At 38.3% G+C, this 20,053-nt stretch overlaps 1 protein-coding gene across 4 annotated transcripts in view; it reads left to right on the top strand.

The window, feature by feature from the left end:
- The window catches only part of LOC108690434, a 124,472-nt gene that overhangs the window by 13,511 nt on the left and 90,908 nt on the right, over positions 1-20,053 (top strand). For all 4 annotated transcript variants that reach the window (XM_018197729.1, XM_018197745.1, XM_018197736.1 and 1 more), the window contains one exon: positions 9,678-13,243. In XM_018197729.1, coding sequence (XP_018053218.1) covers positions 9,678-13,243 — 3,566 coding nt within the window. The remainder of the gene's footprint in view (positions 1-9,677; positions 13,244-20,053) is intronic.

Below are 20,053 nucleotides of genomic sequence, written 5' to 3' on the forward strand. Positions count from 1 at the left end.
TACTTTCAACACATTTAATGATGTTTAAATAAATATGTTTACGTGCAGCAAGTTTTTAGGAGGAATCGAAAGCATATTGCCATTCAAAAATAGTTAATTAGAAAGCAGTGCTCAGGGAACGAGGAGAGATTTTTCACTATGACAAAAAGAATTAGCTCAAGCCAGTATATCAGCGGTCGCGTCATATTTCTCATTATATCAATGCGAAATATTCTTATTATCCCCTCTATCCTTCCTTTCTCTTTATCTTTTCTCTCTTCCTTTCCCTTCCCGTCAATGCGGGCGGTCTCGGAAAGTCAGCCTAGTTGGGTGCAGCATTGCGCTCTCGCGCATGTGCCTCTCGTCCAAGCTTGTTAAGGGCCCCTTGTGTCGTCCGCATTATCCCGCCTGCCGGCGTTTCCTGGATCGTCGCGTGCTCCGCGATCGCGGGGACCGGCTTTAACCCGATGCACATGAATGTGTGCGTGTGTAACGAGGTGTAATACGCTTCCCGATCGCGCTATGATCTTCGTTAGATCGCTAATGAACGCTGCACGGAAATCGTTCCGAGATATGCGCTCCAAGAAGCTGATTGTCGTTCGCGAAATAAATCGAAACTAGTCTCTGTCCTTCTCTCTCTCTTCTCCTCAGTTAATTAATGATTAATTGTTAAGTACTGTTGACAAATGCTAAAGTCCTTTATAATGGAAGACGACTAATTATAGATTAATTATATATTTGTATAGGAGATTCATTTTAGACAGATTTTGAGAAAAATTATTACTCAGATTTAAGACGAACATTTTTTTTTTAATATTAGGTATGGGAAAAAGTTCGTGGCATTTTTTCCATTACATCTATCGGGAAAAACGCCACGAACTTTTTCCCATACCTAATACGATAAAAACAGTAACTTTTTATTTATCGAAAATTGATTGTGTAACCAATTAAATTTTAAGTGTAAATAACTAAATAATTAAAAATATAAAATATTTAAAAATTTTTCAAATATTAGGTATGGGAAAAAGTTCGTGACGTTTTTCCCATTAGATGACATTAAAAAAACGCCACGAACTTTTTCCCACACCTAATAGTTTGATTTTAATATTTTATAATTTTATTTCCAGGAGTTTACAAAAATATTTATTGGCAAGTATTAAAAAATCGCAATAAATTATATTATAGTCTCTCTGTTTTATACCAACTTATATACAAATTGCAAATTATCCTATGTAGACAGTAAATATAAAATCTGTTATTTTTTATTATGTTGCGCAACAATAATTCACAATTCCTAATGCAGATTCAGAGAAAACAATCACTATGTAGAAAAATATAGTTATGCTGTTTCCTGTTCAGAATAAATAATCTTTATACTTCTGTGATTTCATTGTAATAATAATAATTTAATTTTGAATTATTAGATCTTGCGTAATAAAGTATTACTCGGTATTATTTTTCCTTGCACATAAAATGGAAACAATGCGTAACAAGTTCAATGGTAATGCAACGATATGTAACGATCAGATACACGTGACTCGCGCAGTAGATATGAGGAAGTATTTAAGTACTCAAAGCACTGAATAGCATTATTTAACAATATAGAGATCGTGTACCGGATATCGCACAAGTAAAACGCCAATACTGTGCAACCGCGTTAATTTTCTTGTTAGAGAAACTCCAACATGATCAATCTCGAATTAATAGACAGACATGAACAGCATATAAGACTTACAACACACATTAATCCTTATCTCATGAAACAATATTGTACATATAATTGTGTACAACATGTCTATCTATATTTTATGACCGAATTGCCATAAAACTTTTTTATTATTGCAAGGCAGTTTGATATTATTACAAACTTTCTTCAAATTGTCAATTTTTATTAAAAATTCTAAGAGTTTACATTTTTCTACGTTTTAATCATTGCATCTCTGCTTATATCGATGTTTAGACCGAGTCTTTGTCTTCATCGGTTGCGTGTCGAGTAGCCTTAAGATCGCGAACGACCTCACAGAAACGAGGAAGTGCTGGACTATCGGATGGACCGGTATCCCGAGTTGAGAACGTGGAGGTCGCACTAGCATCACTTTTGTGAGACGCATGCTTAGAGGGAGCGGGAAGGGAGAAAGACTCTATGTAGGAGGGATGAAAGGTTACAGAGGTGAAAGACGGTACAGATTATGGGAATACAAATTAGCACGACTCGGCCAAGCATTTAATGTAATCTGGCAGTCCAAAAAATTTAACAAAATTCTCTGTTGAGATAAGTATGCTGATAAGATGAAGATTTACTAAAAAAAAAAATTCTAATTGAGCTTTCGTTTGATACTAATAAATGCATCAGTAAACGTTTAAATATTCAGAAACGTTCAGAACAAACTCGGAAGTTGAAAGTTCAACGAGACTCACCGTAACGAGAATTTCTCGGCTTGCAGATCCGCGACTCGACTGAATACGTTGATTGCGGCTAACCGTCAGAGTAAGGCTGAGAAAACATTCTTCTTGCAATTATAACATCATGCGCTAAAATCATTCATCAGTGTCAACACTAGGGTTTTCCCAGTTTACTCGCTCGAGTATTTGTTCATCGTCGTAATCAATCTTTAGAAATTAACCTGTTTGTGTGCAAAATTTCTTTCCGATAAAATTCAAAGAATGAGATAAAGTGCAATAGAAAGTATAAAATTAATAATACAAAATAATACAAAATAATACAAAATAATGAGGATATTATACAATAAAAATCTGCACGATTCTGTGAAAAATACCCATTAACGAGAAAATTCGCGTATCAAAAACTAAATAACGCTCTTTCGAGAAAAGTATATGAACGAGAAAGACTAAGTCGTTGTACATTTCATAGCAGCCGTTCCGTTGCAATTCGAAGTCGTTTCTGGTATCGAGAGATTCACGCGACGAACTAAACGATACGGCTGCACGAAGTGTTTATGGTGTTTGCAGCCCTCGAAGCAGTAGGTCAGCGCGATCCGCGCGAACTTTGACCTCGCGCAAGATGCGCTATTTGCACTTCCGGCAATTCTTTCACTCACCTGATGTATTCTCACCATACGTTTGATCATTGAACGAAATAGTAACCCATCTTGCATTTAATTTAATTAAATAATGAGGTATGTGTGCAGGAGAAGAACGATTTTATTGAAGTGTCTAAAAATCTAACTAAATACAAAACTAAACTAAAAATAATTTTGTTGGATTATCAAAATAATTATAAAAAATTCCTAAGCGCTGATGACAATGCTGCAAAAAATTTTAACATTCAATCAATCAGTTCTGCATAATTATTTTGATGATTCAAATAAAATTATTTTCAAAACTGTATAATCTAGTCAAATTTTGAGATGCTTCAGTTAAATTATTCTTTGTGTGGCACGTCACAAAATACCACATGCCTCAACAATCACCTGTCTTATTTGAAAAATATATAATTCACAATAGAGATAATTTTATTTTTGTATAATGATAAGTGAAATATAAGATATTCCACAGAAAGAACGATTTTATTGCAGGATCTAAAAATTTAGATCTATAGATCTAAAAATAATTTTAAATTGTTAAAATAATTACGTAAGAATTTCAAACATGAGCAATGCTACAAGAAGTTTGAATATTCTAACAATCGGTTTGAATGTTCTATAATGTTCTATAATTATTTTGATAGTTTAATAAAATTATTTTCAGGTCTCTAATTTTAAAAAATTTTTTTATCTAACTTTATTAAATGTTTAGATATTTTTAAACAATTTTTAATTTCTCTTTGTAAATAAAGTCATTTCTTCAGGTAATGAAATCACACGGAATGCGGAATCAACTTAGAAATTCCGACATAATCGTCATTCACACGAACATGTTGGCGCGTCGATTAATAATTAACTCACGCTCGCGATCAATCGACGCGTCGGTTAAGCCACGTGTAGATTAGGCTCGCCATTTCCGGAATCCCAACTGAGCTACATGTGCACGCCGCAATTGAAAGTGCGGCAAGAAATAGGCAGTACACTGCGAGAGATAGCCGATAATCTTACGCCTATTAGCTCCGTTTAACCTGAAGTTCGCAAACTTGATATTAAATTTTATTACAACGGTACATATACTGTAATAGTATTATAGTAAACAAGCTTAAAGCGTTGCTCTCCCACAGATGATCACTTAGACTAATAATATACTAATAATACTAAATGAGACAATAGAAATTTATCATTGATATTTTTATCTTCGCAGTCACGTTATAAAATTTATAGAGAGATATAATATTAAATTTAATATATTAATTTATACTACTCTTTTTTGTCTTTTATGTATCATATTCGACCCCATTTACTAATTTGTAAAATGTAATTATCTCAAACCCACTATTCAACTTTCTCAGAACGTTGTCACTTGAGAGAATGGCAACAATGCTCCTGAAACCCTTAAAAGATAACAATTCGTGAGAACGTCAAGCACTTGGAGTATAATCTAGAGAATCAAGCCACAATAGCCTATTTTGGTGCATCGAATAAACTTCTTTCGACAGAAAACGTTCGCAAATAGTCGACATGAATAATTTATTATAAATTACTTATTGAGATAGGAAAAGCGCCAAATAACTTTCTCGAATGTAACTTTTCTTTTCTCGTAGAAAAATAGCATAATTAACGTACGAATTATTGATTAGCGTTTCAGCTCATACTACATGCAAAATATACAGATACAATTATAAAAGAAAGAAAAAAGAAGCTCCAATTTTTACAAATATTGCAAACATAAGAACATGCATAATTGGAAAATTTATATTAAATTTAAATTTAAACATATTTCCTAACATATTCAAATTGAACACAAAATATTCAAATAATACAATCACATTATGTTAAATTAATTAAGATAAGTTAAAAATTTAACAAAATTCAACAAAAATTTTAATAAAGACTGATTTTAATACGAATACAAAGTGTTTTTTACTGTGTATTGAAAATTAGATAATCCATCTGTCAATTTATGTTTTGTAGATCTGAGAATTCGGGAAGCTGGGATCTTCTGATCTGATAATTAGAATATTCATGTTCATAAATACGAATGCGATGAATAACATCGCGAACTCAACGTAATAATACGTCTCATGCGAAATGACACGCATACAAGTTCGCCAATTGCGCTATCCATCACACATTCATCAAACGTACGTGTAACGTGGCCGTAACGCGAGATCTCGACGCTAATATTGTGATAATTAAATCGACTTTACGACGCGCCTGAATATCAATCAGTCTGCCGAGTACAATGATTATATCTCGTTAACAGTCATTCGTGGTGCTGCATAGATGACATTAACTACTTTGAATGTTCTGTTCGCCGACGTAAGTTTACTATCCTGAACATAAGTATCCTACGAGACGATCATAGAAGGAAGCACAAACAGTTATGGATAATAAGCTGATATTATGACAAATTTGCGAGATCATAATTGAATTCATTTGAATCCTACGTCCGTATTTAGATTCACTGCACAGAGGTTTCAAGTTACTTGTAATACGAAGATCATGTCATGATTGACAGAATTTTTCTTTTACTATTTTTATAAATGGAATACATTTCTCACAATACTTATTAATTTTTTTTCTGTAAAATCTATTTCTTTATTTTTTTTACTCAATCTTTTTTTACTTAATTGTGTCAAATCTATTTCTAATATAAAGACATACTCAAACACATAAGCAGCAAATTATTTGTTTCTTATTCGTAACGCAAATCTAATAAAAAAATTTTTATATTTAATATTTGTTTTAGAATTGAATTAATTTATCTTCTCATCTTCCTAATTTATTTATTTTTTTTTTTTAATATTAAATATCTCTAATTTAATATCTCTCAACTATAGAAAGATAAATTCTAATACTTCCTGGAGGTGCAATTCTTCAAGTTATTCCAGATGGAAATAGACATAGTATATTGCATTAAAATCGTGTTGAATTAAAGGCAGTTAAATCAATAAATTCTACGAGGAAAAAAAATTCAAGAGCCACTTGCTGAACAGTTATCTGCAACGCAGCCTGTCGTTCGTTTAATCAATCGTACGCATTCACGATCAGCTCGCTAAATGCATCAATTCTCGCTTGGAGAATACGTGCGCCGCATGTTAATACATCTTCCTTTCTCCCTTCTTCTTCGTTTCTCTTTCGTCTCATGCTAGAAATGCAAGCATGCGAAGTACTTCTCTCTCGCGCGCATCCCAGGAATAATTAGTATTCAGAGGAAAGCAAGATCGAATCAGGTCCTCCATCGAGATCGGAGAATCATTGGACCGTTGCGCTTTCGCTCGTTTTTAACTCGCATTCCCGATTCGCAGCGCGCATTCCACGGTGTTAGCTGTACCGCCTTATTAATCGCGATCTACGGAAGAGACGACCACTTATGCGCGATTTTACATGACCAAAACCTGCGAGTTGGAAATCTTCACCTGAGCTTCTCGAGTGTAATCCCGTCGCTCCACTCGTGCGCGCAATTAAATCCAACGATATCTCAGAAGATTACATTCCCACGTATGACAGTCGCGAATAGTTTGTACCATTGAATCGCGTAAACGATACAAAGTTTGCCATTTGAGTTTACGATTATAGCATCCGGAGCGCGAAAGAGACATGCGATCGATTGAATTAACGAAGAAATCGCGAGCAAATCACGTTCCAACTATTCTAAAAGGTATATTCTGCAGCTCTTAACGACTGCAACGATATCGTACATTGCATAAATTTTATATACAATAAAAAGACTGCGCAACGACAATTTAACAATATTGTTAGAATCGTTACAGAATTATAGAATAGGCCCCTAAGTCTCGAAATGAGGAAATATCGTTTCCTCGAAAGCACGGCATAACTTAGTTAAACGCTTAAGAAGTCCGTTAGACGGAGTAAACCTTCGAGAGACAAAGGCGCGCGAGAAGCTGCTAATTGCATGTTTATGGAAACCGAGCGACCGAGGAAAAAGCGTTTTCGAGGTGGTTTACACTACGGCAACGAGTTCCCACAAGGAAAGGCGAGAGAAACGCAACTTTCTGGAAATAGTGCACCGTGTATTCTTCGCGGAGCTCCAAAAGAAGTAGTACGAAGACTCGACTTCGGTAGGCGACGCTGAGCGACGTTAATCGCTGCCGAGCGACGACCTCGTTCTCGAGGTTCTCTTTGATGACCTCGACGAGATGCTTCGCGGCGAGGTTTCATCCGTTAGCCAGGTATCTGTTCGGGTACTAAAATCGCGACAATGATGCCATAAATCCATCAATGACTCCAATGCTGTAAGCACCATCCGCGGAGCATTTGTTCCTTGTGGAACGCGGAACACGAATTCTCCTAAATGCAATTAATTCATGTAATGACTATTCTAAAATTTATTTGCAAAATCAACATAGTTAATTTCTATTCTAATAAGAGAAGAATAAATTAGAAACTTTATATGCAATTATAGACGCATAATTAGATACAATAAAAATGATAAGAATATAAGATAATGAATTAGAAGATCATTAAATCATTTCAAAGTCTTTTTTAGCCTTAAAAAGACTAAATTTTTTTTTGCTGTATTTACATTTATTATAACTAATTAATATTATGCTTAGAGTATCATTGGCATTCTCTTATTATGACTTTATACATCAAATAACTTTTTTCTTTCACTCTATTAATGTATTAAACGAATATAACGAACATAAGTGGCGAAATGATTTGTTAGATATATTCGCAAGTGAGAAATTAATTTATTTGACGACGCGCATAACAGAGTCGCTAATGAATTAATTTTCATCCGCCCAATGTCGATTAGCGCTTACCTAAGGCAAGAAGAGATTTGAGCCTATTTGCTTGTGGGAAGACGTCCACGATCGCTGCTTTCTCCTTATGTAAGATAAACCATTCGTGAATAAAAATGATAGATGCAAGTTATACGTGTAGGTTGATTTTATCTACAGTGAAAATTTCATGGGAGATGCCTAATTAGCACCAAAAAGTGTTATTCAATGCATTTAAATCAACGAATTTGGTTTGAAGAGTCTTTACTCGATAAAGACTCTTTACTCTTATATTAACTCAATGAAGACATTTTACTCTTGAATTAATGCCACATCAATGTGTTTCGTTCTATTGAAACTTAAAATCAAAAGATTTGAAGATACACAACGTGAATAAAGATGCCTACTTTTCAGTTTATATAATACATCAAATTTTAAAACACAATATTTTTTTTATTTTTCTCATTTTTATTTTAAATCATTTATTAAAATTTTTAATATTTAAAATTGAAAACTTTTACAACGTATATAAATTAAATTTTTAATTACATGTTAACTTTTCACATATCTTTTCTCTATTTCAATTTATTACCCTCGTTTTTTGACTGTTAAGTTATGAATATTTATTGTCATTCCCGCTGAATATACTTTTTTTTAATTCGATATAGCATCCAATTTTATTAAAGTTATTACTGTATAAAATGTATTACATATTATATATGTATACATGTATGTAATGTTGTTCCTTTCTTCATATTATATTCGTGATCGTCATTTAAAAAGGAAAAATGGAATTAGCGCGTAACAATCTTGCAGAAGTCGATACGGTCGTTAACGAGCTATTGATTAAGCGACCTATTTATAAATATGACAGCGTTAATTACAAGCATTATATCGATCGCGAATCAGACGATAATGCGGATTAATGGTGGTTCAGATTTAGCAGAAGTAGCGCTTGGAAGATGAGACGGAAAGACGGCAATTTCTTACTCGTCGGATTCTAGCTTTCAGCTTCTAGCTAGCCAACCAGTGTCTTCTGTGCTGTGTGTACTGGCGCTTGATTAAACTTGGTGATTAACCACTAATGATCACGTGCTCGTCCACTTAACATAAATCGCTAATTTATACGCAAGGTCGCGACATAAATTCATTAACCGATCGAATTTATCAGACGTCAACCTGAGGCCTAATGATAACATTTCGGAATGCCTCATGATTAAAATTCAGCAATTCCTATACCTTATTATTTTCACAAATAGAACCGGTGACTGGTAGAGATATAAAAAAAAATTCATTATTGAACAAATTTATTATCATGACTTTGTCAAATCATGAAGCAACCAATTTTGGCTTCATCTATTTATGCCATTATTAATGCTACTGTCAATATATTTTATATAAAATCTAAGAAATATCAAATCTTAAACAAATAGTTTATCTTTTTATCTTCAATTTATCTTTTATCCAGAAAATATTAGAAATATTATTATTTTGGCGAAATATAATTATTATTATCGAATTTAATTATTTTAACATAAATTGATTTATTTTTATTTACATAATAAATAAAGAGATTAATATATATACTGAAAACATTTCAATTCAATAATTTATTTTAAATAAATCCTTTATTTCTCAAAGATTTCTTTTCTTCGTGATTTATATTGTTTCTTTTCTTCATAAATGAACGGTGTTATAAAAATATTATGTAAAATATTATGTAAAATATTGTATAAAACTCACTATAAATAATATATTTATAAATTAAATTCAATGCATAAATTGCTTACCCAGTAAAATACAATGCATTTTATTAGAATTAATATTTTTATACAACACCATTCAAGTAATTATCGCGCATGATGAAATCAGGCGCCATTAAATACCAGCGTGCTCATAATTGCAGGACGTGGTGCACCGCGCGTAACCGCGGCTCTCGTGAGCGATGGAGAAGGTAGGTTGATCACCACCCCGGTCCATAAGGAGAACATCGCCACGAAAAGTAAGGAGGATCTCGCACAAGAAGCGGCCCTAGTCCTGCAACAAGCCGGCAGTCTTCACTGCGTGGCACACGATAATCGACGCCTGCCCGGTCGCTTCAGCACCTTGCCAGCGCGTCGTAATAAGAAACGTCCCGATCTACCAATCGATGTGAGATCTCGCCGCGGTAGCGAGGAGATCGGCACTACAACTGCGAATGCGGACCTCGACACACCGCGAGCCAAGAAGAAACCATTGGAGAGGAGCGCCAGCGATGCCAGTGCAAAGAAGCTGAAGGGTTCGCTCGCACGATTCTTCTCACCGAGTTTGGAGAGGCGCCGGAAGCCGGTCGGCCGAAGCGTGAGTGACGCAGGCTCCTGGACGCGCAACGGTGCGCAACGTAAACGAAGCGGCAGTGAGAGTGAGAGCTCGCATTTGAGTACCATCAGCCAACGAGCGAAGAAGCAGCTATCACCGATAATCGAATTGTCGCCGCACGTCAATCAGCAGCCGTTCCACTTTGGCACTGCAAGTGCAGATCGCGAAAACAACAATCGACCGGAACCGAAGAAGCCCAAAAAACAAGAGGAACGAGCAAACTCAGCTATCGATGTCGACGAGGTGATATCGCAAGACGTCGAGGCGAAAGAAACGACCGAGGGAACGACGATCGAAGTGCGCATCGACGAGTCTGTTGATAGATCACCTAGTCGAGAGGCTAAAGTGATCGAACATCACATATTCGTCGAGGATAGAGACAACGAAGAGAAGAGAGAAACCGATCGAAAGCCCACGGAAACCAGCCGTACTCCTTCGCCCTCAAAAGAATCAAAACGCGAAGGAGACGAGGTCGACGAAGCGGGCACGTATAGTATGCTACATAGTAGTCGGTACGATCTTCAAAAACGCAACGGAGAATCCACTATTCACAAGATGATCCATCGACTGTCCAATGATCGTTCACCACCGCCACAGTTGACGAGAACGATGGTATCGCCGTCGCCGGGATTTGGTCACAATAACAATCGACCATTTTCGTATACCAGACCAAACGACTCCTGTAGCCCGCCGCCGGCGCAGACCAACGTCATTTACGCGCAAGTACAGCCAGATAAAAAGAAGGCTCAGCGAAGTCACTCTGACAGCGACGAGGGTCTCGGTCTTGAAAGGAAGGACTCCTCTCGCGAAAACAGTCCTGCGGAGAAGGAGTACCGCAGGACCGATTATTCGTACAACAGTGATCTTCGTCGCAACAATGAGATCAACACCTTTAAGTCGAGATATGAGGAAGACCGTAAGAGTAGCAGCCCCTTCGGCAAACACTTGGGTGGTTCAAAGGATTTCATTTCTAGGACCACCGAGGTTACGAGACGTCACGAGTTCGATGAGATCGACAGGCGTTTCTACGACAAACCTGAAAAATACACCTCGACCGTGTTCGTGGACACTTCTGGTCGAGGTAGGGCTGATGGCATGGACGCCAGACGAAGAGATAGTGGCGAATTGATCTCGAGACAGAATGAGAGTGGGATCTCACCGAAAACGTCCGAATTGAGCGCTCGACGAGATCTACTGGAGTCCAGGATCAAATCGAGACTGCTGGCCGACGAGATGTTCGCCGCCAAGAACAGTGCGAATGTACCAGTGAAAAAATCAAGTGAGCATGAGATAATCGACAAGCCGATAGTACCATCGCCGGTCACGCCGAATCGGATCGCATCACCGAAGCGATATATGGATACCTACATCACAGAGAAACGTACTAATAGCAACGGCGAGAAGTATATCTTCGAGAAAGAAATACATGAGGACAATGGCAAAGTGTATGGCTACGAGAAGAAGATCACCAACAAAATCCCAACGAATGATTACCTCGATACAAAACCAAGGGATGGTTATACCGTGGAAACCAGGACGGACAAATATGGCGATAAGTACATCGTGGAGACACGAACGCATGAAGGTTATACTGACAATTTTAAACCATTCCTCAGCGATCGAAATCGAAGCAGCCCCGAGGAGAGATTTCAAACCATCAGAAACGATAGCCCATACAAGTCTCCACATTATGTGCCCGAGGGAATGACGATGAATCACTTTCGCAGCGAGTCACGAGAGAACGACGAATTATCATCACCGATCATCGCCAAAAAATTAAACGAGCGCAAGTTCTCGAAGAGCGACGATTTCCTGGATCGCGACAGCCGGCCAATCAATCGAGACGCGTATCTGCCGAAAACAAAGAAACCCTTCGAATCAATCCGCGGCATGAGCAAGTCGACGCAACGATTGGATGAGGTCGGAGAAAACGCCAGGGTGCGAGCGCTCAGAAGCGAGTACACCACGAGATCGCACGAGAATCTGAGTAGCCGAGCGAGTTATGTTAATGCGCGAGACGTGAGACGCCCGACCGCATTGTTAGATAGCCCAACGATAAATGGGCGTAGAGAAAGATCACCGTTCGCGAAACGTCATCTAGACAGCTTGCGTGAAGGCCCAAATGATGACTACGACACTGATATCTCGCAGATGACCAGCAGTCAACTAGAGTCAAAGTATTATAAAGAGACACGTACCACGCAGAGGTACACGAGCGGTAACAAACATCCGATTCATGATGATTACGACAGCTCACCTCCACGAATACGCACCGATCGCGGCGGTTACAATTCTAGCCGATATGATTCAGATACTACCGCTAGGGATTCGATACATTGCGAAACTCGCTACGACGAAGCGCGCACTATGAGAAAGGAGCACCGCAAGCTGGATGATGATCCGAAGAAACCGTTGAGGCGATCGCGCAATCGGCTGGACTATTTTGACGATTCCGACAGTCCGCGAGGAAAGGTGTCTTCAGTCAGTCGTTTGGAGACATTCACCGAAACAATCCCGACCAGACCACCTAGGACTTATCACGAGGGCAAGTCGAGACATGCGAGACAGGAGATACGAGGACACACCGAACGCCGTCATCGCGAAACTAGATTGAGCGATCCAGATCGAAAAGATCGGCTAGCCGATTCCGGGATTGAAAACGATTACAGAAGGGACTCACAGGAAGCGGATAGGCGGGAGCAGCTCGAGTCCGAGGATGAGGGTTTCGTTAATCGACAGTTTATCAAGCACGAGCGACGACACACTGATCGTAATATGAATCTGACCCCGACGTCCGAGCAACGCAAGTACGACAAATACGCGAGTGATTCGTCGTCAAAGCCGCCGTTGGTCACAGCGAAACCACCTTCTGGCGCCGCCGACAAAAAGTACGAGAAGAAGGCGGCGAAGAAGAGCGGCACCATGAGCAAAGTCAAGCAGCTGTTCAGCAAGAAGGAGAAGAAAGCAAAAGAGGAGAAGAGTAAGAAGAGCGCGAGGAGCGGCAGCAGCGGGGCCTTAACTGACGACGAAGTGACTATGAGGTATAGAGAGTATCGTGGATATCAGCTGAGAAGCGCCAAGAGTGCACGAGATTTGGGCAGCGACATCAATCAGGTAGGAATTTTTTTTCCTTTCTCATCTATGCGTTCGGAACCGCCTCGGTACGCGCAAGGTTAACTAACTCACACGGTTAAAGCCTCAACCGAGCTCGGAGTTATGTCGACGATGATGGCCGGTGATTGATTGATTTTGGCATCTCAACTCTCTCGGCCAATGAATCGGGCGTTAAGAAAGGTCAATGGAATCGCGCGGATACATCGTAGTGTATCGATTGAAAAAAAAACGGTATACCAGAAGTTTTCATGCGAGGAAATGTAACGGTTAATCATTAACAAGAAAAAAATAGAATTATGTATACATAAAATAGAGGAGGCAACTAATTATTTTTAATAATTTTTCGGTATTTGTAGAAAAAAGCTTCTAAAAGTATAATTTTATGATGATAAATTTAATATAATTTAATATTTTTTTTAATTTATTTTTTAAAGAATCGCAATTCAAATTTTGTTTGATAATAGGATTGTAAATTGAAAAGCAATTTATCTGTTCATTTTCTTGTTAAACATTACTATTTCTCGATTGAGTTATGTATATTCATTTATCACGATATAAATCAATAGCTAAAGAAAGAAAAAAATCTAAGTACATAGCTCATAAACTCAACCCGTTCGTTCTTCAAACACTATGTTCGATGTTTTTCCAAGTCTTAATATTATACGCGCAAATAGAAAATATACGATGATATATCTAGGCGATCGTGCGAGACCGTGAACAGTCATATCATCCGCGTTACTTCGAAAAGAGGTTCAGGCTGCGACATTAATCAGGATGACCACCGTGCGCGAAATATACGGAGAATCACAGGGCGTTACAAGATTCCTGTTCCGCTTGTGTATTTATGCGATTGTCGCGGATTAGGCTGACGACGCGAAGGCAGAAAAAGAGAGAGAGAGAGAGAGAGAGAGAGAGAGAGAGAGAGAGAGAGAGATCGTCTCGCACGAGAGATGGTTTCGCTTCCGCGATCGAATAATTTCCCAATTTTTGTCGCGCGTCTGTAATCCACCATGACGCGTCTATAATCGATAACACCACAAACACGGTGGTACGCGCTACGAACCAGAAGAAGCTGGTAATTGGGCTCTAACCCGAGTTGCCGACTGCCGTTGCAATTGCGTCACGTCTAACTGTACCTAGCCGGCCTTATCATCCACCTGAAAAACGTGACTTTAACGGGCGAGTACGCGATAGTATTACACCGCACTGTCGCCCACGCCTGCGCGGAAGCGTATTTCGGAGTATCTGTCATGCAAACGCACACGCAACGCACGACAAGGCAACACGAGATTCCTGTAACTCGAGTCTGCGAAACAACATAGGCTCTCTGGCACGCATGCTAAATCAACTTGACTCGTACTTTCATATTAAATTCGTCATTTGTTATTATTAACCTCACGTCAGCATGAATAATCTTCATACATGACGAACATTAATCCCCCTTTTCTTCATTAATTATTTGTTAGAAGATAAAAATTATGAAAAAATTATCAATTATTGAACTTAAAAAAATTATGAATTAATGGACTGAAAAATTATAAAAGCTCTGCAAATACCATATACATTTAAGGTATTGTGAAATGTTAAATTAGAAACAAAAATCTATCTATTATTACTTTTTGAGGACGGGAGCTTTCTAACAAAGAATCTTAAAGAAAATCTTGTTAAAAATCGCTGAATTCGATTCTGTCATCAAAATTCTAAGATTCCCATTACAAAAAAGTTTTGAATTTAAAATTTTTTATATTTTTTAATTCTTGATCTTAGATTCGAATAAAGCATTATTAAATTATTCCGTAGAATTCCATAAAAATCAAACGAGTGTGAATTTATAAAACAAAAGAAGGAAATCTGAAATAGGATTACATCTCTACAAATTGTTAATATATATTTTTTGAAAAAAAAAAGCAAATGAAAACTTCACAAGTTAAAATTATTAATATTTATTTATTGCAAATGTTACTCGGGAAGTTAATGATATTTGTACATAATTCTGTCATCTTAAAATTACTGCCTTAGTGCTATCTTACTGCGTTCATTTGCCACTATATATGACAATAGACAGTTACGGATGTTATTGTTAGACTCGAATCTGCACGAGGCACGATAGGCTCGTCGATCTTGCGAGTTAAGCGGGATAGACGTTACTCCATAACGGAGCTTTCGCTGTCGGACGTCGCCGGGGTCCCGTATGAAGAGTAATGATACGGCATCCGCGAACGATCATCGACATAAAAGCCCACTGCCTCCTCTCTTGAGAAATAAGTCGAAACCGCGGCCGCGAGACTTCACCGGACGTAACATTTAACCCGAATGATAGATAATTCTCCGTTCCGCCGTGGCCTGAGGTGATTTTTCCTTGCAGTAAATCTCCGAACGATCGTTATTCCTCGATTGCGCAACTCGTCAAGAATCGCTTGCCCGCCAGGTATTCAATTTCGCGTGGAATATACGCGTGCGACGTCATATAAAACACTAAAGCGATATTCAGTGTGTCAAGACTCGCACATCTTTTTTTTTTGCTTCTCTTTTGATTAATTGATCATTTAGTATTCCGATTGCGTATCCACATTGCATTTAAAGTAACAGTATGAATCTGAACGACTTCGTCGCTTTGAGGCGACGCACCGCGGCGGCGAGCATACTCCTTTAATTTCCCGCGATCCTCTAACTTGATTACGCGCGAGCACGTGTTATTAACACGCGTTCTCACCGCTTCTCATCTGCATCGATTTACCGCGAGTCGCGTGTTACGGTCGTAACGATTTGCGGCGTGGCGGCGAAGGTCGCAGTTGCAACCGGCCGTGTTGCGAGTAATCCGTGCTTCAGGTGACCGCACGAATATAAAATATCGACGTTATTATCTAATTAGACAAACACGTCATAAATAACGAATGCTTAGTGTATCACATCATTGTTCTGCCGCTGTTCGCGTATCGCTCGCACGTTCTGATATTCGCTCGTCACTTGAAACCATTTCCACCGTATGAGTCGTGAGCGAATGGATTTATTATCGGTGCCGCAAGCCACGGAAGAATCGATCGCTATAACGATTTCACTAATCAAATTTGCGTTAATGAATGATGACTCGATGATTTAAAATGTCGACTTATTCTTAGTTGTTCATTCAGAATAACTAAATGAACTAAATTTCGATGATGTCACTGTTGACATTTTAAGTACATATCTCATTTGTAATATCACCCAGTCGACACTAAAATAATATTATTAATGTTACGATTTAATTTCTCAACAATGTAATCATTATGTAATACTATGTGTTATGTTATATTTAATTAAATTGTTGAGTGCAAAATTATAACATTGATGTAATATTACTTTCAGTTTGTGACGGGACAATTTATTTTCTTAAGAAAAGTATTAAAAATAATTAAATGTTCGCTTACAAAGAAATGAAGAAATCAATTAAAAATTTTAACGATACATACATTAGATGACTAGTAACATAATTTTATTCACATTAAAAGTGACAATATACACACGGATACTCACGGAACGTTTCAAATTTAACTTGATCCTTTTGTTCGTAATCTGGGCTTTGAATTTCTGTTCAAATTTTTATATTGTCCGTATGAAAATAAGAAAAAATTTTACATATTTGTGAAAGCTTTAACAACGAGTTTTTACCATAATAGAAATCAGATTGCACTTTACTTATTTTTTTACAGATTGAAATTTATCTATCAGAATTCACAAGAATCTATTGTTTTTAAAGTCCAATATTGCCAGCGGAAGATTAAACGTACAAATTTTCACAACGAAATTGCGAAATATACTTTAAAAATACTTAAAACACTTAACTTACTTGATATTCTATCGATTTCTTCACGCCTTGAACGAATCAACGAATTTAATCGAAAGAATTCGGCCGGACAATACAATAACTCGTTCAAGATTGATACACGTGCTACGAGAAGATCGAATAACGTAGAAATAAAATTGCGAACATGTACTTTGAAAGCACTTCAAATTCTTCACGCCCCGAACGAATCGGTGGATTTATTCGAAAGAATTGGACCGGACAATACGATAACTTGCTGAAGATTGATACACGTGTTGCGAGAGGCGTTGAATAGTTTGTAGGTACGATTAGTATCAGTGCCATCGATGAGAGATTAATGGACCACAGCGTGTCGTCGGCGGTTTGATCGAGAGCTGCCGACGCGAGAAAGAAGCTACAATAGCCAGAGAAGGCGAGCGTGAAACGCGTCCACGACGGTCTCACGGTGGGTCGGCGTGTCGTTACACAACGCGTTATACGACGCGTGTGTGCACTGATCGGTGTTCGTGACAGGTGTTTGTGCGTCGTGCGAGCAGCGAGCATGAGTAGAGTGAATTGAACCGAGACGACGTCTCGAATTTATACACTCCGTGTGATCGTAGGCTAATGATCGTCCTGTTGCAAACGGGGTGTGCGAGCCTAAGCTAGTTATTAGGACATTTATCTCGTCGGACGATCTATTTATTGAATCTATATTCGCTTGCTGCGTACAGTCTCTTCTGTCTTTCTTCTTCACTCCTCACATTCTCTCATTCTCCGCCGCGCCATTATCCCCCTCGCCCAATCTCTCCGCGTTCCGTTTTCTGTCATTTCGCCTCCGTTAATACCCAGTCTGACTGGTGCTTTCGCACTTCGTCATTAATCGCGGCCACGTCGCCCTGGGACACGACGAAACCCATTTGCCTCTCCCGCCGCGTTCGACAGCGAACGCAGCCAACACATTTTCGCTCGTTCGCCGGCCATCGAAACCGTACCCTCCTCCCCCACGTCCACCTCGTTCACCTTATCCCTCTTTCCTCTCGCCGAACGAGTTATACGACTAAGAGCAAACGGACTGCAGCGTGCACCGATGGAGTGTCCGCCCGTTCTCGCCGGAGACTCATTTTCTCACGGCAGGACCGAGACTTCTCGTTGCGCAACTGTGTAATTATAAGGCGCTAAGTATCATTTTTCAAATGTAAAAGTTCCGAGATTTTTGACAAATTTATGTTAGCTGCATAATGCCAATCTACCTACTTCAAAATATGTCGTATAATCTATAAAATAGTGTGTGTTTGTGTGTGTGTGTGTGTGTGTGTGTGTGTGTGTGTGTATGTGTGTGTATACTACATATAAAATTAATTGTAATTAATCGATGACATTGTTGAAATAATTTTCTATGAATTATAATTAAATTTAAATTGTTTTCGCTATTTTGACAAAGTCCTAGAGAGAGAAAAAAGTACATACTTTCTCCTTGTATATATTTTTTATCTCACTCTAAAACTTATACTCTTTCACTTTATAATCTCAATTAAAGTTATAGTATGAAACAATATAAAGAGACAGTACAGAAGAAGAATACATATATCTTCCTTTCTCTCATTATAAAGTTTCTAATTAATCTAATTTCTATGATAAAAAAATTAATTAAAAAGAACGACTTTATTTGACCTTATTTTATTCTCAAGAATATTGTCTAAAATTGAGAAAAATTTTTGAAAATAAACGAAAATATCATATCAATCAGAATTTTAATTATTTCATCTAGAATTCTAATGCATTCAACCAGAAAATTCTGATGTATCTATTTTCAACTAGAATTCTAATTAATACAATCAGATATATTCTTTTTCTAGTATATATGACCTACACAGTTTATAATCACAGATAATATTACAATATAATTTCATATCAAAATGAAAGTAAAATATCAATTTCAGTTGGTGTATTATCCTTCGTCGTTAATTTCCGATCGTGCAGTTACGTACGTCGAAATCTTCGTCGTAGGTATTTGCGCGCGCGTCCGAATCGAGTAGCGTTTAAAACTGGACGCGCTCGGCCACGATTGGAAGCTACGTGCGCGAGATGATCGAGCATTATTATCATATCTCGGAACATTCACGCGTGCAGCCGCCATCCGGTAACGAAACCGGAAAGAAACGAGCAATAATGTCGCGGACGACCAACCGACCGACCGATCGACCGACCGACTAATCCACGCCCAAGTGCAAAGATGCGTGTTTTCTCTCGCGCTCTTTACCGCCGTGAACGGCTGCACTTCGCTTCGCTTCGTGGAGGCGAGGGTGTTTTCGCAACGATCGCCGGCATAAAAGAGACCAACAACGTAGCGAAAGGAAGACAGGACTGGGTCGGCAAGAGAGACGGGATAAGAGGGGCTAGGCTGGAGAGGGCACGCGCAAAAAAGGCCCATTAACTTCACCGTAACCCGGCAGGAAAGGTGCGGATCCCTGTGGCGCGGCTTGCCTTATACCGTGCTAATTAATAATAAATGGCCGTAAAACGAAAACAGTATTCTTCATTTTGTGCCGCCGCCACCACCGCCGACACCGCCACATGGAACCCTCTTCTTTCTGATAGTGTTTTTTTAGACACGAGTTTTAGTCTGTCTCACCTGTTTTTGATGGTATTATTTAAATGTACGAACATTGTGCTTCCCACTCATATAATAAACCGATAATCGCAAATCATTCTAATGTCTCACTTTCGTCATGCTTATTCGAGGAATTTACGTGTTATCGCGTTGCATTCAACTTTAAATCGTATACGTCTATAGTGTATTGAGTTGTAAGTTATGTCCGCACAATCTCTGATTGTCCGTAGGGGATTTATCCGAGGATAGAATAAATCTGTCTGTATATCTATCTGCCTATCTATCTATCTATCTACTTTACTCGCCGATTAATACCGCCGTTTCGCGGTAGCCAACAATCAGGACAATTACTTACACGTACAGTGTCCATTGTGTAGCAACGATGATAATTATGGAGTGTCATGGCACACGTTAT

The sequence above is a fragment of the Atta colombica genome, unplaced genomic scaffold (assembly GCF_001594045.1).
Source record: "Atta colombica isolate Treedump-2 unplaced genomic scaffold, Acol1.0 scaffold105, whole genome shotgun sequence".
Classification (NCBI taxonomy): Eukaryota; Metazoa; Arthropoda; class Insecta; order Hymenoptera; family Formicidae; genus Atta; species Atta colombica.